Source organism: Hordeum vulgare, chromosome 2H, assembly GCF_904849725.1.
Source record: "Hordeum vulgare subsp. vulgare chromosome 2H, MorexV3_pseudomolecules_assembly, whole genome shotgun sequence".
Taxonomy (NCBI): domain Eukaryota; kingdom Viridiplantae; phylum Streptophyta; class Magnoliopsida; order Poales; family Poaceae; genus Hordeum; species Hordeum vulgare.
The window spans coordinates 74,869,193-74,883,091 of record NC_058519.1 but is presented as its reverse complement, the minus strand read 5'-3'; the positions used below and the strand labels follow the sequence as shown (position 1 = coordinate 74,883,091).

Sequence of the window (13,899 nt, the reverse complement as noted above, 5' to 3'; positions counted from 1 at the left end):
AATATGCAGTTTGATTGGACTGTTCTTAGTATTGGTAGTGAGATTATGTCAGTCTACCTCGGTTTTATGATGCTCTGAGTGACGACCATGTTTCTAATATGTCCACCTCCTTGCTTGTTATAATTGACTTACATGATTAATATGTTAACTAGTTGCCAATTTAGAATTCAGGTGAAATGGTTGGACCGTAGGCTTTGCTAGGCTTTGTGTTGTAGACTCACTGGTAGAGGGCGAGGCAACGGGCCAAGGTTGAGGCAGCGAGGCAGGTTGTACGTATCTCCAGCCATACATAAAGGAGAGAGGCCTCTCTAGTTTCTGGCCTCTTTTTTTAGTCTCACATTCACCACTGTCCATGTTTACTAGTATTTTATTTTTTATGAACTGGATCCCTAAACTGCTTCTTACATGCATTTTGGAGTACAACATTGGTTTCCAGCCGTACAACCCTTTTTTCATATCAGTACCCATTTTATTTTGCTAAACTTCTGAGAGTGCGTCGTTCCTTACACTCCAGCTTGGGTTTGCAAGATATGTATCCTAACATTTGCATTTGCAAATATCTTGTTCATTGATTTACCGGTTGGTGTATCTTGTTTATAATCTAACACATGTGCTGATATTTTGAGCAATGGCGATAACTGAACTTTAGTTTTGCTGGTTGATCTGTGTGGTTGAGGTTTCTCGAAACCTTGCATCTTCATCTTTGTGCTGAACTACTTGTTTATGATTGTGTTGAACTTTACTGTTTTTCCTATAAATCTTCTTTATATGCCACAACGTTGTTCTGTTATCACGCTTGATAGTGGAACCCAGTCATTTTGTGCTGCCAGTTGACCCTGTCGTGTTGGAAATGTTTGCAGTGACACCAAACTTCAACAAGCACCGGGCCAACCTGAAGGTGGGCTCATCATCCGTCAAGTTGGGCCTGGAGAGTAGGAGTGAGGGGGAGGTTGGTTGCTTCCTCTGCTCCAGCTGCTCCAGTGAGCCAGGGGACCACGACGCCGGATCCACCTCCATGAACACGCACCAGCAGCCATGGAAGATCAGGGTTCTTGGTCCTTTCCATGTGCTTCTTCTCCATGGATCTCCACAACATGGAAACCCTGGAGCTCGTCAAGGTCCCTCTCTCCCCGCCTCTGCACCCTCCCCACCCCTCCTCTTCTTGTTTCGGTTTGGCCGCTCCCTGACTCACACACGTGTGCAGGTTCACCACTTAGAAGACCAACGCTCCTGCCGTGTGCTTCTTCTGCTCTCCCATCTATTGCTCGACTCTAGTATGGAGCTCAAGGTATCTCTCTCCCTCACTCTCTTCTCAGGTCCTAGGCTCCTAGCTAGAGTGCATTTGAAAATTATTGTCCATGTTTTTATGGTGCTGCTTGTAGTTGCTGCTTGGTTGATGTTCAGGTCTGTCAATGCCCATGTTTGGTTGTGTGTTGGTTTACCCAACACTAGTCTTTTCTTCTTTTTGATTGGCAAAGTCGTTTTTTTATCATTGGATTAAGTAATTGACTGACATTTTCTCGTCTTACTGTTATCTTGAACTTTTGGATGTTCAGTTTCCATGAATATACAGAAACTTTTTTGGTTAAATATAAACTGAAATTTCTCTCTGTTTGCGTATATTGAATGCTTATTTATGTCTCTCTCCTGTGATGATGCATGTTCCTGTTGTATATAGTTGCACTGGTAGTTAGTGCTTTTTCTAGTCCAGGATTGTGATGATTGGATGCCAGCCATTGGAAAGCAAATCTTTTCTGTTCCGTACATGTTGTGCCACACTACACTATGTGTCGTGCTATGCATATCTTTTTTCTATATGCCAGTGATAGCGGCTCTTGGCTAGGCTCTCTTCTACTTAATCAATCTTGCTCATTGCTAGCTTCCATGTGGAGTTGTGAACCAAAAAAGTTGTTTGTTAGTGACTAATTTTCCATCTTCCTAATTTTTTTATTTCTAATATTTTTTATATTTATTTCCTTTTGATTAATTCATGTGCAGTGTAATGTTCTTGTAGGATGACAAGTTGTCGCATCTCGAACATGCCTCATGGGAGAGCGGAATGAAGTCCACTGTACTCTTGGGACAGTAGTAGATGTGCCATTGTGCTATTGTGCAATTCTGTTTGTTCTTGCTATATTCTTGTGTAAAAATGTATTCATGAGATGACTTATTGTGTTTTGTAAACCTGGGATATGTATTTTGTGATGTTATATGATGGATGATTTTAATTCGACTTGGAGTTCTCTTGATTTGAATGTGAAATATTGTTGGATTTAATACTTGACAAATAATTGGGTTGAAAAGGCCCAACAAATAGAAATGAAACCAAGTTCCGGAACAAAAAGTTGTTGAATTAAAAAATGAAAAAAAGGCCAAAACTGAAATTGGACCAAATGTATTTAGGCACTAAAAGGCCAGTGTCCAAATTATAATGATAAAAAAAATCGAAAAAAAAAACTGAAGTGGCTGAAAATAGGCCAAGGCCCAAAAGAAGCCCAATAAGAATAGCCCAAAAAAATAAAACGAGCCCATGTGATCAATTGAAATGGGTTGGGCTGATTTCAGCCATGACGTTTTGATTTTGTTGTAATTTTGCCACGTAGGACTGCCACGTAGGACTGGTTTTGATTGTCAGCGATGATTTAGGATCGTCGTAAAGGTTACGACAATCCAGGAATCGTCATAAAGTTACGACGATTTTGACCAAAACGTCGTTGTTGTTCATTTCTGACACTCCGTTTTCGACGCTTGGTTTTTCGTCGTGCGATCGTCGTAAATGAAAAACCGTGACGATGTAGCGACGAAAAAATAGCGTCGTGTACTAGTATATTCCTTGTATGGTAGTTTCTATGTGGTATGTCTTACTCATGAAAAATTCAAATTCTAAATGGTCCATTAATTATCTCTTGTTGGTTTTCATTTTCCACTTGTTAATAATGTTGGGTTATCACAATATGAGGGAGTAATATGCTATGTGCATATTACAAGTCTAGAAAATGTGTATATTCAAGGTATTGGCACTTAGTGTTGATATTGTAAATTATCTTGCTCCTAGGTGGCATGTTAGCTCTACAAGTGTCATTTTCTTGTTTTTTAGGAGTAAAGATGATGTTGTATATATTTGCAATCTACCAATGAGAATTATTTCCAAATAATTCTTCTCCTTTGACAATTGGTATTCCCTTCATGTGGTAGATATTGCTAATCATCTTTACATCGGATTTTGTGTATCATTTGTCTTCCTTGCATCTTGTGGATCTTATTGAACATGTCTAATGTTTATATATATAGAGAGAGAGAGTGATGATCCCATCTTGTGCATTTTTTATTCAAATACATACCCTTTATTATGCAGATCTCTTGGGGGGACTATCCTATTTTCTTTAGAACACTCTCTTTGTGCGTTTATCATAAAATCTTTTGACCCCCATCAAGTGTGTGTTGAGGGGAGGCAAGTCTTGCTCTTTATGATGCTTTGTGCCTTCATGAAAATTTGTTGAGGGTTTGGTTTGTTTGGAACCTATCCCTCTTTTGGGAACTAGATACCTCGTGTTTGTTTTCCTTCACTTGGTATCTTGTTTCCTTTTACTTGGAATGCGTCAATGGATATCACATTCCTTGATGTATCTTTTAATTGATATCCATCAAGTGATAAATTTTTGTTTGGTATTTTATTCTCACTTGATACCTTGTCTTTTGGTGTCTTATCAACTATGTGTTGATTTGATTTTTGAAATCCTTGAGCATGCATATTTACTATATACAGTTTCTTTTGCATGCTTTCTTTCTTTGACCCGATATATAGGGGAAACTCCACCTTGTCATAAATTGGCTAAAGTGTGAATGAAATTCAATTTCATATCTATATGCACATATTTATGTGGAGTTTGTCCTATGTATTGTTGGTTTTCTAACTTTTTGGTCCCAATGAGTTTGGGCACCATTTTGTTTGTGTTATTTTTCTAGGAACAATTGGAGATGCATTGGATGCTTGGCTCACCTACAAGGAAGGTGTTGACACCATGGACTTATTGGAGCCAAGCTAGGATGATCGATGAACCATTATCTACTACATCAATCCATATGCTATCCTGGTAACAAGTATCTACTTCATGCATACATTTCTTGTATTCAACCTTTTGTAGGTTGCATCATGGTATGAATTTCTTGATTCGTTCTTCTGGTACTTGTTTCCTTTCTCAAATCATCCCAATGATGATGTATTATTGATAGTTGTGATGTCTTTGATGTTCATGAGTTGGAAGTTCATTTTTGTACAATAATAAAATATTAGGCCATGTGCTATGCTTTCAAGCAAAGGTCTTATTGGTATGCTTATGCTTTCTTTTTGGATATCTTGTTCGTTCCTTCTTGTAACAATTTCGTGTGTACATCCTTCCACGTGGATATATATCATCATGATTGTCTTCTACCTAGAATCTTTTACACATGAGAGAAGTTACATCTCTAATTTATATCCTATTTTCTTTCACGCTCTCCGTTGAACTTTCTATTTCAGTTTTTGGTGGTTTTGTGAAAGGATTTGTCTTGAGTGCAGACCTTATATCCTTGCATCTTAATGCACTCTTTGGTGGTGAAGATTATTTTTCCTCATCCTTCTCTTGACAAGGGTTTTTACATTCCGATTGGTATCCCACCTCTTGACAAGTTTATTATTTCCTATCTTCACCATGGGTTGTCACAAGCGTTGGTTCTTAATTTGTTTATTAGTAAATCTTGTGAACCCATTTGCTTGTAGTGTGTGTGGGGGAAGGATATGTCTTGCACTTTGTTTCTCTTTTCATCAAGACTATGTTGATGAGTAATGCTCATCCTTATCTTAGTCTTCTCAAGTGCTTTTCCATGACTCACACATATCATTTTGGTTGGGCCTATTCTTAAGTTGCCTCTTTTACATGTTTCTCAACCATATGTTTTGTGCAAATGATATGCTTATTGTCTTATCTAATTTCTTGCACTTTTTGTGTGTTTTTGTTTATTTTTGGGGAGCAATGATCCTACTTTGTGCACTAGTATCAAATCCAAAAAAAATCTTATTAGTGCACAAATCATGGGGAGCTTCACTAGTTTCTATAAAACACTCTTTTGCCCATATCATAATATCTTTTAGTCATGTGGTTCGAAGGACCATGTGATTTTTTGTTTCCATTGGTATCTTTTGATTGCTCTCTTCTCTCTTTTGTATGTATTTGTGCCATATGATCCTTTTTGCAATCTTTGGGTCCTCGATATAGTTTGTTTTCCTCCAACTACTTATCATTGTATATGTGTATTTCTTTGCACTCATTCGTTGAGAGGTACAAACTTTTCAGAGGACCACCTATTATATTGGCTTTCTAAACTTTTCGTCCATTTTGGCAATCGATGCCAGCGGGGAAGAAGTTTAGAGAGTTTAGTTTGGAAATGTTTATAGAGTTTTGCTTTTATTGCTTAAGCATTTGCATATAGAACACATGCATTATTGCTTTGCATGTCTTTGCATATGTGTGCTTGGTTGTGCTTATTTCTTTATATAAACTCTCTTGAAAGTGATTGTCATCAATTACCAAAATGGGGGAGATTGTTAGAGCATATTTACCCATATGTGGTTTTGGTAATTGATGACAATCCCTATGGACAAATGGTTGCCGTAAGTTATATTCGAAGGATTTGTCCATAGGCACTTCTTGAAGTCCATATGTTAGTTTCAAGGAGTTTATATGATGACCAAGGTGGTATTCAAGGTATTATCCAAATAATGATCATAAAGACACAAGGCTAATCAAGATTAAGTCAAATAGTAAATCAAGTTGATTGACACACAAAGCGTAGAAGATGTGTCGAGAGGGATCAAGTGATCCCATGGTATGGTAAGCATTGTCCATTACACTTTGGTGTACTAACCCATGGTCTTTGTGGGAGTTCTATGTGGGGTTAGGTGTGTTTCCATGGGCTTGAGTCAAGAGGAATATCTCATACAACCCATGGAGGATGACGTCAAGCGATGATCGTCATCAAGATTGCGGTGTGCAAGTTCAAGTGGAGCATCACGAAGATATCTTGCTTGAAGCTTGTCGTCCATTGTGGTGGTAATGGACTTGTGAAGGTGTGCTGAAGAGTGGCTCACCCATAGTGAGTATGGGGGAGCAATCAACTTGTCTTCATCAAGCCAACGCAACCAAGAAAGGTGGTCCATCTTGAGGAAGTCAAGATCGTCATATTCTAGCTCAAGTGGACTATGTGCAAGGTATAGGTTTTGCCCTCGATAGGTTTTTCTATTTTAGGATAGAGTGATGTATTGTCAAGGGGGGCTCTCAAGTGAGTAGCTTGATCATATCGTTCGTTGAGAGCTCAAATCATTTGCATCCTTGCATAATATTTCCTGGTTCTTGTCTGGCGATTCTCTTTGTGAGTTGTAGAGCTTATGGTCATCTTCATGACAAGCTCAAGTCATAAAAAACGGAGTCCATATGCATCTTCTAAGATGTTTTTGATGTTGGGAGTTTTTGTCGGATCTTCATTCATAGAGGATTCACATCTCTATATCATTGGCACTTTCATAACTACATGTTCTTAAGATTTCCAATCGATGTTGGATAGCTCTTGTCAAATCCAACAAGCTTGAGTTTGCTCAATTCAGAGCTCGTATGCGAAAGATATGGCAGTTCAGGGCATGTTTTCTCTCTCAAGCAGAAATACCGCAGGGGCAGAGCGGTAGTACCGCTCTGGCGGTACTACCACCCTCCCTTGCCAGCCTCTCTTCCGCTTATATTTTTCCTCTGCCTTCTTTGGGGTCTTTTTCCATTTTGAGCGGTAGTACCGCTTGGGGGAGCAGTAGTACCGCTCTAGCGGTAGTACCGCTCGGGCAAACGATAATACCGCTCCGGCGGCACCATTGGCCCAATATCTTTGTCGTTTGCATGTTTTTCCTTGAAACGTTCGTTCCAGCGGAAGTACCGCTCGCCTGAGCGGTACTACGGCTTGTGCACAGGCTGAGTGCATAACGGTTGGATTTCGAGGGAGGGGGTCTTCTTCCCCAATGGTTCCCCATCTTTCCAGCTCGTGTTTTCCCCCCCATTGTTGACGTTCTTAGAGCTTGCTAACTCTCAATCCTTCCAATGATTCTTGCTAGTTCTTGAGGGAAAATAGAGAGGAGATCTAGATCCACATCTCCACCAATCACTTTCTCTTCTATGTGAGTGGAACCCCTTGGATCTTGATCTTGGAGTTCTTTGTGAGCTCCTTGTTCTTCCTCTCATATTCCTCCATAGCTTTTGTTGTTGTGGAGGGATTTGAGTGTGAGGGACTTGACCACTTCGTGTGTTCTTGCCATTTCATTAGTTGCATCGGTTTGGGATCTCCACAGTGATATGTGGAAGTGAGAAGTTGAGAAGCTTATTACCCTTGGGTACTTGGTACCCCTAGATATTGTTCTTCGTGGATGCTTTGGCGTCCTAAAAGCTTGGTGGTTCCTTGGAGCTCAATCATTGTGGTGTAAAGCTTAGGGCAAGCATCGGGGTCTCCAATTAAGTTGTGGAGATTGCCCCGAGCATTTGAGGTCATCACGGAGCCACAATCCATTGTCATGAAGGTTCGTGGTGTTGTTGGGAGCCTACAATTAAGTTGTGGAGATTGCCCCAACCTTGTTTGTACGGGTTCGGTGACCGTCCTCAAGGGTCCCTTAGTGGAATCACGACATCTTGCATTGTGCGAGGGCGTGAGGAGATTACGGTGGCCTTAGTGGGGAGCATTGTGCCTCCACATCGCTTCAAACGGAGATTAGCATCCGCAAGGGTGCAAACTTTGGGATACATCATCGTCTCCACGTGCCTCAGTTATCTTTTACCCGAGCCCTTTACTTATGCACTTTTCTTTCTGATAACCATATTGTTTCTTGTTATATATCTTGCTATCACTTAGTTTTTTATTTTGCTTAGCATAAGTTGTTGGTGCACATAGGTGGGCCTAGTTATTTTACGTTTTGTGCTTGACAAATTAAGCATTAGTTCCACATTTGTTCAATCCGAAACCGTAATTATTTTAAAGCGCCTATTCACCCCCTCTAGACGAGATCCACGTCCTTTCAGTTGGTGTTATTGAATTTGCAGAAGAAAACTACTCCCTCTATTTCAAAATATTAGGTGCATTTATTTTTGAGATGTCAAACCTCTAAGTTTCACAAAATTTGTAAAGAAATATATCAAATTAATGTCATTAGCTTTATCATGAAATGAATTTAGTCAAACTTAAAGAAATTTATCTTTTTAGAAACTAACACACCTTATATTTTTGAACCGGTGGATTATTTCGTTTGACGAGTTAGAGAGATGATGGAGTGTGTTCTATATTTATTTATAATACCATGTTATGGGGGCCTTTCGTGGTGTGATTCTGGCTTATGTGCTAAACAATTTATAATTATGTGGTAAAAAATTCTACGCCAATGGTTGTATGTTTGCACTTCTTTCTTCTATGTGGTGCGGCGATGCATGAGATAGATATGTTTTTATAAGTTGGTTCATGTGATTTATTTAGAAAAAACCATTGACCCTGTCAAAATATGAACCAAATAAATTAAATGTCTCAATTAAATAGGAGAGCTCAAAATTAAGGAGCATAATGAATTAAAAGAATGGAATGAACCCAATCGCGTCCCCAGGACGTCGTTGCGTCGGATTTGGCCAAAACTAGCCTTGACGGTCTCAGGCCGAACCCAGCCCCTTAAGACGCTTGGGGGCATCTCACGCTATTTTTGCATGCACAAACCCCACCGTTCAGCTTCTCTCTTTTTTTTTTGCTAGGCTCATGATGTGCATGTAAAAAAGAATCTTTCCTCTTTCTCTCTCCTCAGTAACCGGCTGGTGTGGGGACACGGCTAGGAATCTGAGCCCCCTCCCCTCAAACCGTTTTTTTTTCACCGGTTGGCCCTCAATCGCGGCCCCTGGGACGGCTAAAGATGCTCTAAGTGGTTGAGGTTTCCTGTCCTGTCTGTCTCTCACCAGAGAGAAAACTGGGTCGTGGGGAAAAACTACTTGTGGGCTGCTTAAAAAAAGTCATTAATAGACTACATATGTGTCAAGAAAAAATTGCGATCAATAATCTTCTGCATGTAGACATGACTGTGTTGGTGTGCAAATATAACCGTTTTTGTAAATTGTAAAAAAATGTGTACCTTTTGTTGTTTTTTAATCTTTAAGAGTACACAATCTCTATCTAAGAGGTTTGTATTCAACTATTTTCGAGATAGGGATGCATTCTCAAGTTTTGCAAGCTCTTTGGCTTCTGATGGGGAAAAAACTGAAACAAACACAAATAAATAAGCCATTGATAAAACTAAAAGTTAAACCAGGTTCATGTAAAATAGTTATCTCAAGCATCAAATACACCTTTCTTTCTAGCATCAGATGTTCGGCCTTTCATGAAAAGCCCATAAAAGTCGAAACAAACCTACACATGAGTGAGCTTTCTTATTAGAAGTGTCAACGGCCGACTAAGCATTTTTTTCAGAAAAGGGAACTGATTCCAAATAAAATCAAACTGCATTGGAAAAGTAGGAAACAAGAAATGAAAAGACTTCCAGACTTTAAAAAAAAACTAATCTTAGCATATGCCAAATGCCAGGAGAAACAAAGGCGGATTAGGAAGTGACAAGCTATAAGTCAGCAGAAACAAGGCATCATCAAAGCAAAATTAGAAAAAAAAAACACCAAAATTCCTTGAGGTATACCGATCAGGGTCTAAGACACGTAATGACAACCATGGGAGAGCATACAAGATACAACTTCCAGCCCAAAAACTGCTAATCACTAATTAGATTTTAGCTTCCATCACCTGACGGGTCTGAAACTATGTACTGCAGATAACTGTGCTTATGAACAACAGTGCCAAATTATGCAACGGAGGCAGAAAAGCGTAAAATGTGAGAACATTATAGCTAGAAGATTGAGGTTTAACAGCTATATATGGCTGGCCCTTGAAACAATATTTGCAAACCAGCACAGGGATTACAAGAAGCAAGAGCAGCCTAATTACAGAAATTGTATCAGAACAGGAGGGGCCATTAAGGCAATGGCTCCTCTGAGTCTCCCAGCCGTGACAAGTGGAGGTAAGCATCGGTGCCTACGTAGCACAAAAGGCAAGAATGATCAGCCGAATACATCATGATGACAGAAGCAGAAGGATATACATCAAAGTTCAGGTAAATATTGACAAATTATCCAAGGTTCATGTGAGAGAGTAGCAGAAACAAAAGCAAAATATGACCGTACCGTATCCCTCCATGGATATGATTTGTAGGTCGCCACCGAAATATTGCGCATAAAGGCGACTAACTGGAAGTCCAAAACCATATCCAGCCATAGTTACTCCTTCACTAGGGCCCTCTATATCAGGTAGATTTTTTGCAGTGCTGTAAAGATATGTGAAAATTCTAGGGAGCCCACTTCTCCGTATTCCACCACCTTCATCACTGACCTGCATTATCGAAACAATGAACTCAAACGACCCTTGGGAATGGTTCCCTATGATGAATATTTGACAGGAATGGGTCTCGTATGTTCCACAAATCTTAGCGGGTTATAGCTTCTAGCATAAGAAGACAACTATCGCATACAATGATTGATATCTAGCACTTTGACAATGGATCCAGTTTTAGTGACAGCAATGACATGCCAGCAGACATGCGCCGTAAAACAATATAGTAGTGCCTGCAGCTTCATCGAAAATATCAGCATAGAGTAACAATAAATGTCCTAGTTAGGCACTAAACTTGAAAAGAATTGCACCTGCCAAAAATGACTGGCGTTGAACAATGGACATGCCCTGGAATGGCTTTGGACATGCATTCAAATGGGTGTTTGGGTTTAGATTTGCACTCAGCAGTCCACATTCATATCTTTCTTAGTCAGGTTGTAATCCCAATATTAAAATACAAATCAAGTAATTCACAATTGCATTCATGCACAGCCTAGTAAGCAAGATGCTAAATTCAAACAAAGATATCAGTAGAATTGTTTTTTCTCTCAAGAAAATGCAAAAACACTCTTTCATTTCATTGGAAAGGTGGAGAGGTTCATATACATGGAGAAAGGTTCAGAAGCCTCAATGAGGCCTGAAACAGTGCCCAGAAGAAAACAAACCAAACAAGGGAATTTTATCAGTCATTGCACATATTTGCAAACTCCAATGTGTTAGTAACTGCTTGTGCACTCTTTAGCCTAGAATGTACCAAATAGATGCTAGGTGGTATCAGGGAAATCATACCTTAATAGTAACATCCTCTGTTCCATCAGCAACTATAATTCTGACAGGAGGAACATCTTTATCAGAATCCATATATCTTTCCTGTACTGCACGAAGGGAATTTTTCACCAGTTCAAACAGCATGAGATGAAGATGCGATGCGACGTATCTGCACATAGTCAATTGCAAGTAGTTAGTTAGTTAGCAAGACAACAATAAATGAGGCCACTCAATCAACATGATAAAAAAAAACTGTAAGCCAATTAACATGTGACCTGACAACAAAGAGGTGCTGTTGCTAACACATGATTTAATCCACGAAAAAGAAGTTGATTGGTGGAGTTTAGATCTGAAACTTACGGAAATGTAAAATTTCGATCTCCATAAATGTTGATGTCAGGAGCTGATCCGTATTCCCTCATACAAATGGAACGGGCATCCTCGCTAGCAATTTGAGCTACCTGTATGGGGGACAATTTTGTATTGATGAGGCCTATGACGCCAGGCTCTGGTTCAGGATCATGCAGAGCCACATGCTGCCCTGAAATTAAGCAAGTTGGTGTAATTCAGAACAAGTTTCTAACAATTAGCATTCGACTTAAGTATAAATGATTTGATACAGAGTTTACACATTAAGCAAACATTTTTACTAATTTTCAGTTTATAAGCCATATAACAGTACAGTTAGCTCAAGTAGCATAGCATGAAGTTTGAACACAAAAAATATCAAGTAAGCAACCAAAATAGAACTGTCTGTCAATACAAGTCAAACTTGCAAATCAGCCAAAACATAAGGATTCTGCTTGACAGCTTAACAATGAACTTCAGTATATGTTATTACTGCATTAGCTGTTAGAAAAGGCACTTGATCAATTATTTGTTCCGAATCGCAAGCAAGATTTAGGATAGAATGACAAGAGCTTAGACAACATTTATAAATATAGCACCAGAGAGAAGAGTAGTACCAAGCTCACAAACCTATGAGCATGCGAATACCAATCCTTGACATGTAAAATCGATCGAGGAACTCATGGATCTCGTCGAATCCTGGGGGAAGCTTCCTTGAGCTGAACTGTTCGTTTTTCAGCTGTTGCACTCCCAAAGCCATAGTAGGCACCACGTTATTGTGCCGCACTTTGATCATCTTAATCATCTGCGTGAAAGCAAGCTCGTCGTCCCGGTTCCTCACTTCTGGGAAATATCGGATGTCGCGGAACGAGTCCAAGTACCAGTCCCTCACCTTCACAAACGTCAACAGAGCAACCATCAATCCCACACAAGGATGCTCGGTTTGGCAGGAAATCAGTAAATCCAGCAATACGATTTTTTTTTCCTCTGTAAATATTTACTAATCAATGAATTCAGATTCTCTAGTATTGACTTGATAAGGTCAGGAAGACAGACAGCACGACAAAAGCTTCAAGCATACTCACATAAGAAAAGCATGTGAGCCCCATACCCAACTCCTATAGAAGAAAAAAAGAGACCAAGTTGGCAAGCAAGAGTCTCCAAAAGTTCTCCTTGATCCTTATCCTACGACAACTCTACATGTTGATGACAAATTGAAATGAACATGAAAAAGGAAATAAAGTGAACAGCACATCAGTTGGTCACTCAAGAGTTCAACTAGTATAATTCTGAATCAATATACAGCAGTTAAGGTGTTGACACAGTTGTGGTATCTTCTTCGCATTCCAAATCCCCTGACAAAAACTGACACCGAATCGAATACTAACAGTTAACACAGAGATATACCAAAAACATCCGCTGACCTTTTTTAAATGATCCCGAGAAAACATCCTAGTAGCAAGATAATTTGGACACAAACAGCAAAACCATCATCTCCCCAAGCAAGCAGAGCGAAAAATTTGGGCGCTCACCGAAACATGTCAAATCATCGAGGGGACAGGCTGATAAGAACAAGCCATCAAGCACAACGGCCAACGGCCAACGGCGATTCCAATCTAGTCTAGCGTCAAATCGAAATCAGCGCACGGGTGGGGGTGGGGCGGAGACCTTGAGGATGGCGGGCTTGGCGGAGAGGCCGAAGGGGAGGGACTCGAGGTCGAGCGCGCGGCGGGCGATGCGGATGGGGAGCTCCTTGTGCAGGAACTGGGCGGAGAGCAGCAGGTTGCGGTCCGTGGGGACGGACCCGAACTCCATCATGTACCGCAGGCTCACCCCCGTCTGCTTCATGCTCCCCCACCGCCCCACCTCCTCCGCCACCGCCCGCGCCACCGGCTCCGACGCCATCATCGCTCCGCCGCCGCCGCCGGTCACCGACGACGAGCCGGATAACCGCCGTACAAACTGGAGGATTAGGGGGGGCAGGCGGCTAATTAAGGTGGCATCAGGAATGAGAGAAGCCTTGTGGCCAAGAGAGGCCGGGTTTTGTGCAGGCGATTTATAGAGGGGTGAAGGGGATCTTTGCTGGGCCGGGGTGTCAGTGGGCGGCCCGGAACAGCATCTGTCAGTGGACCCCGGTGTCAGTGGGCGGGCTCGCTCGTGTGTGGATGGTATCCGAAGCTGGGGAATCGGGTTATGTGCGCAGCTGGTCCTGATCGCGCGTGAGCTTATCCATGGCCATGGGGATTTGGGGAATAAATCCGGGAAGAATTCGAGTAGTACCAGGTTGCTCAACTGAAATGTTTTGATAAT

The 13,899-nt window shown here is 40.8% G+C and overlaps 1 protein-coding gene across 1 annotated transcript; it reads right to left on the bottom strand.

Moving 5' to 3' along the window:
* Nucleotides 1-9,905: 9,905 nt before the first annotated feature.
* LOC123425116 (pyruvate dehydrogenase (acetyl-transferring) kinase, mitochondrial) lies at nucleotides 9,906-13,615 on the bottom strand. Its single transcript, XM_045108785.1, has 6 exons — nucleotides 13,258-13,615; nucleotides 12,220-12,481; nucleotides 11,602-11,782; nucleotides 11,263-11,410; nucleotides 10,269-10,473; nucleotides 9,906-10,119 (listed from the first exon to the last, which is right to left on the bottom strand). The coding sequence occupies exons 1-6, from the start codon at nucleotides 13,495-13,497 to the stop codon at nucleotides 10,061-10,063; spliced, it is 1,095 nt and encodes a 364-aa protein (XP_044964720.1). The 5' UTR covers nucleotides 13,498-13,615; the 3' UTR covers nucleotides 9,906-10,060.
* Between the last annotated feature and the right edge of the window lie 284 nt (nucleotides 13,616-13,899).